The 7,401-nt window shown below is 47.1% G+C and overlaps 1 protein-coding gene across 3 annotated transcripts in view; it reads right to left on the reverse strand.

Annotated features, from left to right (window-relative positions):
* Window positions 1–7,401, reverse strand: part of TRPV4 (transient receptor potential cation channel subfamily V member 4) — a 68,223-nt gene that overhangs the window by 14,943 nt on the left and 45,879 nt on the right. For all 3 annotated transcript variants that reach the window (XR_003569294.1, XM_027864429.1, XM_027864414.1), the window contains exons 3-6: window positions 6,338–6,510; window positions 5,349–5,501; window positions 3,615–3,755; window positions 3,179–3,477 (exon numbers count right to left, since the gene is read on the reverse strand). Coding sequence is in view for 2 of the 3 variants with exons in the window: in XM_027864429.1 (XP_027720230.1) it covers window positions 3,179–3,477; window positions 3,615–3,755; window positions 5,349–5,501; window positions 6,338–6,510 (766 nt within the window). In the remaining variant the exon portion in view is untranslated. The remainder of the gene's footprint in view (window positions 1–3,178; window positions 3,478–3,614; window positions 3,756–5,348; window positions 5,502–6,337; window positions 6,511–7,401) is intronic.

The raw sequence follows: 7,401 nt of genomic DNA on the forward strand, positions 1-7,401 counted from the left end.
ACAGGGGATGTCAGAGCTGGGAGGGGCCTCAGAACAGGGGATGTCAGGGCTGGGAGGGGCCTCAGAACAGGGGATGTCAGGGCTGGGAGGGGCCTCAGAACAGGGGATGTCAGGGCTGGGAAGGGTCTTAGAACATAGACACACATAAAATGTCAGATCCAGAAAACACAACACAAATACCTTTTCACTGAGATCTCCTCTATCCTACAGTCTAACCCCAGGTTGCTGGGGGTAGGGGCTATTAGTCCTCCTTTACAGAGCAGGAATCTGAAGCCCAGAAAGGTCCTGGATTAACAGTTTAGATTAGAAGAAGGGCCTCGAGTCCATCTGACTACGCTTCATTACAGATAAGGAAACTGAGGGCCAAATGACTGGCCCAAGGCCACAGAAATAGTAAGTGGACTGGATCCTCAGCCAGGTCCTTTGATTCTATGGCCAGAATTTCCCCAACGGCCTTGGCTGCTTCCTCAGGTCTGCTGAGGACTCTTTCCACCAGGCCACTTTGAGGACTGGTAAAGGGAAAGGATCAGGGGTGGAGGGGAGGGGCGAGGAAAGAGAAGGGATTAAGGGACTCCAGTGGGAAGTCGGAGAAGTGAGTGGGTCTGTCAGAGAATGGTTCTGGCCTGTTGAGAGTGGAGAGGCAAGGGGCAGTTAGGTGGTGCAGCAGATAGAGCACTGGTCCTGGAGTCAGGAGGACCTGAGTTCAAATCCAGCCTCAGACCAAACACTTGACACTTACTAGCTGTGTGACCCTGGGCAAGTCACTTAACCCCAATCGCCAAAAAAAAAAAAAAGAGAGAGAGTGCAGAGGCAAGAGGAGAAGGGAAGCCTGTTTGGGAATGCCGAAGGTTCAGGGTTTAGGACGGTACCTTTTAAGGGTCACAGAGTTTGATAGAATACCAAGGAATCCCTGGGTTCAAATCTAACCTCAGAGATTTACTACCTGAGTAACTTTAAGCAGCTCACTTCCCTGCTCTGGGCCTCAGTTTCCTCATCTGTAAAAGTGGCCTCTGAGGTCCCTTCCAGCTCTGAACCCATGATCCTACAACAATTCTGAAACCTAAAAGGGCCTGGAACCCTATGGATTAAAAGGACACTGAGCCTTTTGGTGATAAGTGGGGAGATCCTGGCGCTATGAAGTACCCCATGCCTGCTCCTTGCTAAGGTAGTAACTGGTGGGCTCAGAGATCCTGTAGCTAAGCAGTAAGAGCCCTGTGCTGGGAGTCAGAAGGCCTGGGGTCTGGTCCTGGCTCCGCCATTCACTCACCATGTGACCTTGGACCAGTCACTGGCCCCTTCCAAGTGTCAGTTTCACACTATGGCAAATGAAAGTGTTGGACCAGATCTCTGAACCTGTTTGTTTAATGTTTTGACAAACGTACCTCAATATAATTGGTTTGTAATCTTATGTGTTTATTTTATGCACTTAAAACATTATTCTAAGGAGATCATAGGCTTCATCATACTGCCGAAAGAGTCCCCCCAAAATGGTTAAGAACCCCTGAAATAAGCTGTGGGCAAGTCACTTAACCCCGATTGCCTTGACAAAAAAAAAGAACCCCTGAAATAGATTTTCTCAAAGGTTCCTTCCAGCTATAAATCTGTGATCCTGACTAAGGATTCCTGGGATCATGATTCCACACTCTTCATTCTCTCTTTCCCGTTCTTTCTCTCAGAATAGTAATCAGGTCAACGCCATCATTGCCTCTGAAAAGCTCATGTTAATGGCCTGCCCTATTATTCCACGCATTGATGAAGGGCAGTGTTGCCTAGTGGGTAGCGTACAGGACCTGGAGTCAGGAAGACCTTGACTTGAATCTAAAACACTTATTATTTATATGACTCTGGACAAGTCATTAAAAAAAAACACTTTTCTGTGTCTCAATTTCCTCATCTGGACAAGGGAAAGGGCAAACTCAGTGGCCTCTAAAGTCCTTTCTGGCTCTAAATCTGTGATCCTATGGTACATCCCTGTGATTTCTCAAACTAAAATTCCCTTTCCTGGCCATCACACCTGATATGTGCTGTCTTCCACTACTAGAATGTAAGTTACCTGAGGGTAGAGGCTTGTCTCACTTTTGTATTGTGTGCCCAATAAATGCTTATTCATTCATTCATTCATTCATTCATTCATTCATTCATTCATTCATCTATCCATCCACCCATGCATCCATTCATTCGTTCGTTCATTCATTCATTCATCCATTCATCCATCCATCTATCCCTGGAAACTTAGGGGAAAGGGTGTATGTACGTCATTTTATTAAGGTTCATTGGTTGACTTTTGGGAACAATTCTGTTGAAATAAGGCAGCTCAGAATACTAGGAAGAGCCAGCAGGTGGCAGCATTGAACAGATACACTAGTACAGCTATACGCATATAGCTAGCTAGATATGGAGATACAAATGTATCATTGTATATGGGCACATAGAATGCTAGAGCTGGGAGGGGCCTTAGAATAGGGGATGTCAGAGCTCAGAGAGGCATTAGAATACAGAATGTTAGATCTGGAAGGGGCTTTAGAACAGAATACCAGAGCTAGGACAATGTTAAAGCTGAAATGGACCTTATAATCACAAAACTAGTAAATGTCTGAGGCTAGATTTGAACTCAGGTCTTCCTGACTTCAGATCCAATCCTCTCCCGCTGCACCTAGATCTAGGAGATCTAGAAGCTGTATGATGTGGTCATATGGGTTCTCTACCTGTGACTTATCCATATATTATGTTCACATCTTTTTTATTTCAGAATATATTCTCCACTCCCTTACCCAATGAACCATCCACTGTAACAAACACCAAAAAGATACACACACATACACATATACATATATACATACATATACACGTATGTATGTAGGTATGTATACTTATATATCCCTATACCTGTAGGTGAAGTATATCCCACATGTATATGATGAAGGAAAATCTTTGATTGTCACGTAATTTGCTACACTGTTTGGTTAAAATGACTGCTTTGACCGTCTGAGTTCTCTGGTGGTAAAAGCCAACACACTGGTGGGGTCTTCTGAATCAGGGTTTTGAGTGGCTGCTGACCCAAAGAATGTCCCGAACATTTATGGGGTAGTTTTGTGTTAGGTGGGACCTCAGGGCTATGTACATAAATAATTTTGCAAATTATAAAGCATTCGATAATGTCCATTGTATGCCCACTCACCCCAATCTTGCCTGTCTTGGCAGCCATCATCAGCGGTGAAAGGCCATCATTGTTGACCACAGCCTCCAGGTTGCTCTCAGAGAAGAGTTTGGCACACTTGATGAGCAAGAGATCGTACATCTTGGTGACAAACTTGGTGTTCTCTCGTGTGTTGTCAGCAATTGCGACCAGAGCATGCAGCACCGTGTTGCCCCGAGAGTCCTGGCGCCGCATGTCCGCCTTCTTGTGAGGGTTCTCCGTCAGGTAGTTCACAATGTGGGGTTGGTTGGTACAGGCAGCCAGGGACAAGGGCAGCTCACCTGGCGGGAGAGGGAAGAACAATGATTTGTGTTTGGGATGAGGGAGATGAGCAGGGTGGGACATGTCTCAGTCCGGCTGAGCGTCCCTCCAATTCTGCCCCTCTCCCACCTCTTCCTCAACTGGCCTCCTTCTTTACCGAAGTAGAAGTAGCCACCCTCATCTTTGGGCTGGAAAAAACGCCCACGAGCCTGTGCATGGACATCAGCGCCTTGGGCCACCAGGAGCTCCACGTAGTGTTTGCAGCGGCGTTCGATGGCGATATGCAGGGCCGTCTGACCTAAGACCAATGCGGATGTCACCAAGAAGCCCAGGACTTTAGCATCCCCTCATCTTCCCTTCCTTCCCACCCCCACAACAGGGAACCACAGACCCTGAGTACAGAGGAAGGGACCCTACAGGTCCAACCTCCCACCCAATGTAGGAATCCCCTGTACAGTGACGCTGTGGCACACGGCCATCCAGACTTTGCCTGAATCCCTCCATTGACGGGAAGCTCGCTACTCTGAACACCCTCCAATTGTGTCCTTGGACAGTTCTAATATTTTAAAAAGCAATCCCCTCATCATATTTATACTGTCAGACTCAGTTGTTGTTAATTTAATGTTGTTAAGTGTTGGTTAATTTTGCTAAACTGGCTTTTTTTCCCTTTCTTTTTTTAGTTTTTGTTACAGTGGATGGTTCATTGGGTAAGGGAGTGGGGAATGTATTCAGAAATAAAAGATGTGAACATAATAGATAGAAAGATAGAAATTTTTAATAAGTGCTACCTTATTTTGGATTGAAACCTGCCTCTCTACACCATTCATCCACCTATTCATTCATGCACCCAACACACATTTATTAAGTATTTAGTATGCATCAGGCGCTGTCCTGGGTACTGGGGGTTTATATTCCCCATTCTCTTCCAGACCCTTGCATATTCCCAGTGTGTGATGTCAGGGTGGGGAGGGGGCCTGGCCTGCACCTCTTTGGCACAGGGCTCCCAAGGTGGCAAGCCCCAGAGACAGACCAGCAGCCATGGTACTGGACAAATTCCATTCACCCACATTGTAGGATCATAGATTTGGGTCTGGAAGGGGCCTTGGAGGTCAGCTAGTCTGTACCCTTCGTTCAACAGATATGGAAACTGAGTCCCAAAGAGGTTAAGTGATTTGCCTGAGGTCATATAACGAGTGAGCAGCTGAGCCAAGATTGAAACATAAACCTTTGGATCACAAATCACACCTGTAACTTTCTGGACCAAAGAACCCTGGGACCCACTTGGTCCCTAGACACCACTCCCTTATCTATATGGTCTCCCTCTACTGGAATATAACCTTCTCAAAGAGAAGGCCCATCTTTTCTTCTTTTTTTTTTAAGGCAATTGGGGTTAAGTGACTTGCCCAGGGTCACACAGCTAGTAAGTGTCAAGTGTTTGGTCTGAGTCCAGATTTGAACGCAGGTCCTCCTGACTTCAGGGTCAGTGCTCTATCCACTGTGTCACTTAGCTACCCCTGTATCTTGCTTTTCTATCTGTGCCCTCATCACTTAGCATCACACTTGGTGCCAAGTGTTTAATTTCTTAATTAAAGTAAATGTTTTTTTCATTAATTCATTCGTGCATTCATGCACACATTCATTCATGTACACATTCATTCATGAATTCATTCATTCATGAATTCATTCATTCATTCAAATCCTTGCTGCCTGTTTGAACTGGATGAATTCACTTTCTTTGCCCTTTCAACCTATTCCTTTCCCCTCCTTCGAGATCCAGGAAGCGAGAAGAGCTGTTTCAGGGTAACCCAGAAAGTTTAGCGAGATAAATGGTCAAAGAAATTGGTACGTTGCCCCCAGCCCCTCCCTCTCTACCCAACTGGAGGATCCCTACCTCGGTAGTAGACATCTCGGAAGGGTGAGTTAATGAATTCCCGCATGTTGCCAGTGCGTTCAGCAATGTCCAGGAGCACTGGGATGGTGTCATTGCGTCCACCGCTCAGGTTCAACAGGGCCTTAGGCAGACACGTCTTCCCTGTGGAAGGTTCTGGAAAGGTAGAAGGGACCGAGGCCAGGCAGATAAGCAGATGTCCAGACGTTCCTGCCTTGCTGCCCCAGAGCTGGTGGGGTTGAATGGAATAAATCTCATGGTGGGGGAGGGGAAGGAGATCTAGAATCAAGGTCCAGCTCCGCCCCTCACTGGCTGTAGGCCCTTCAGCAAAACAGTCCACCCGTTGGAGTGGTCCAACCAATGGGGCTGAAGACGCCTGCCCAACCAACCTTATCAAAGGGAGTTAAGTGCTTTGGAAAGCAAATGGTACACAAATGCAGGTATTAATTAGCAGGGATAAATGGAAAGAGCTCTGATTTGGAAGTCAAGAGGCCTGAGTTCTAGTTCAGAGAATTAGCATCATAGATAGAAGGGCCTTTAGAGATCATCTCGTCCAACCCATACCCAAACAAGAATTCCCACTAGAAAATATCCAACAATTGGTCATCTAGCTTCAACTTTAGACCTCCAGGAAGGGGGAACCCACCACTGCCCAAGGCATCCCATTCTTTGTGTGTGCGCGTGTGTGTCCTGACATCAAATCTAAACCTGCCTTTTTACAATAACTATCACTGGTTGCTCCTGGCTCTGCCCTCTGGGGCCAAGCTGAGCCTCAGTTTCTAAGAAGCGTGGGCCCTGCCCAGGGATTGCTGGACTAGGGAGAACTGGGGGGACACGGGGGCCAAAGGCAGAAAAAATCAGGGAGGGGAAAAAAGAAGGAAAGGTCCAACCTAGAAAGCCTGGCCATCGCCACAGAAGGGAAGGCGTCAGCAGCCTCAAGCTTCAGGTCAGTCACTCCTGCTCTCATCACGTAGCCCCTTCCCACAGCTCACCCCGAAACTCCTCGTCTGTCAGGCGCTTCTTTTGGGTGAGAAGGAAGGAGAGTAGCCCGTCCAGGTCAGCAGTGGATCCCCGGGACACGATGTCGAAAAGAATGGGTCGGTTGAAGACTTTGAGGATAGGGGGTGGATCAGGAGCTGGGGCTTTGGGATTCTGGGGCTCCTTCCTACAAAGGGAAAATGGAAGGTTTTCTGAGCCCCTACAGAAGATGTCAGGGGGTCTCACTGCTCCCACACAGAGACTCCACCAACTTTGGCCTCCACAACAGGGGGTCTGTCCAGGGTGGTCTGAGTGAACAGCCAGAGAGGAAGGGATGGGGGGAAAAGAGAAAAACAGGAGGAGATCTAAATGGAAAGATGGGGTAGGGTGAAAGAGACCAAGACAAAGATGGAGAGATGGAGAAAGACTGATAAAGAGATTCAAAGAGACCCAGTAAGAGGAGAGGAAGAAAGCAGGGAGGAGGAAGAGAGAGAGAGAAGGAAGGAGAGAGAGGACAGAGAGAGGGGTGGGGGAACAGCACAGAAAGACAGAAGGAGAGACAGAAAGCTAGAGAAACAGACCTAAGTCAGTCAGAGCAATCATCATTTGGAGTTAGGAGACCCAGATTCTAATCCCAGTTCCACTACTTACTGACTGTGTCACCATGAACAACTAAATTCACTTCTCTAAGACTCAGTTTCTTTATCTGTAAAATGGAAATAAATCTACTTACACCACCACAACCCAGGATTAGTATCACTGAAATGGGGGGAGGGTATACTAGGCTGCATTGGCAGAAGCACAAGATTTGGTTCAAGATCCCAGCTCTGTGTGACCTTGGACAAGTTACTACCCTCTTTGGACCTCAGTTTACTTCTCTGTAAAATGAGGGAGTTGGACTAGATGGCTTCTGGAATCTCCTCCCACTATAGGAATATGATGATCTTATATAAAGCACAGGAGAGAGAGCGGGGTAGAGGAAGAGAGAATCAGACAGGAAGAGCCAGCCCCAGAGCTGGGAAGGGAAAAAGAAAGGGAAAAAGGAAGGAAGGAAGGAAGGAAGGAAGGAGGGAAAGAA

Source organism: Vombatus ursinus, unplaced genomic scaffold (genome assembly GCF_900497805.2).
Source record: "Vombatus ursinus unplaced genomic scaffold, bare-nosed wombat genome assembly UNPS02001287.1, whole genome shotgun sequence".
Taxonomy (NCBI): Eukaryota; Metazoa; Chordata; class Mammalia; order Diprotodontia; family Vombatidae; genus Vombatus; species Vombatus ursinus.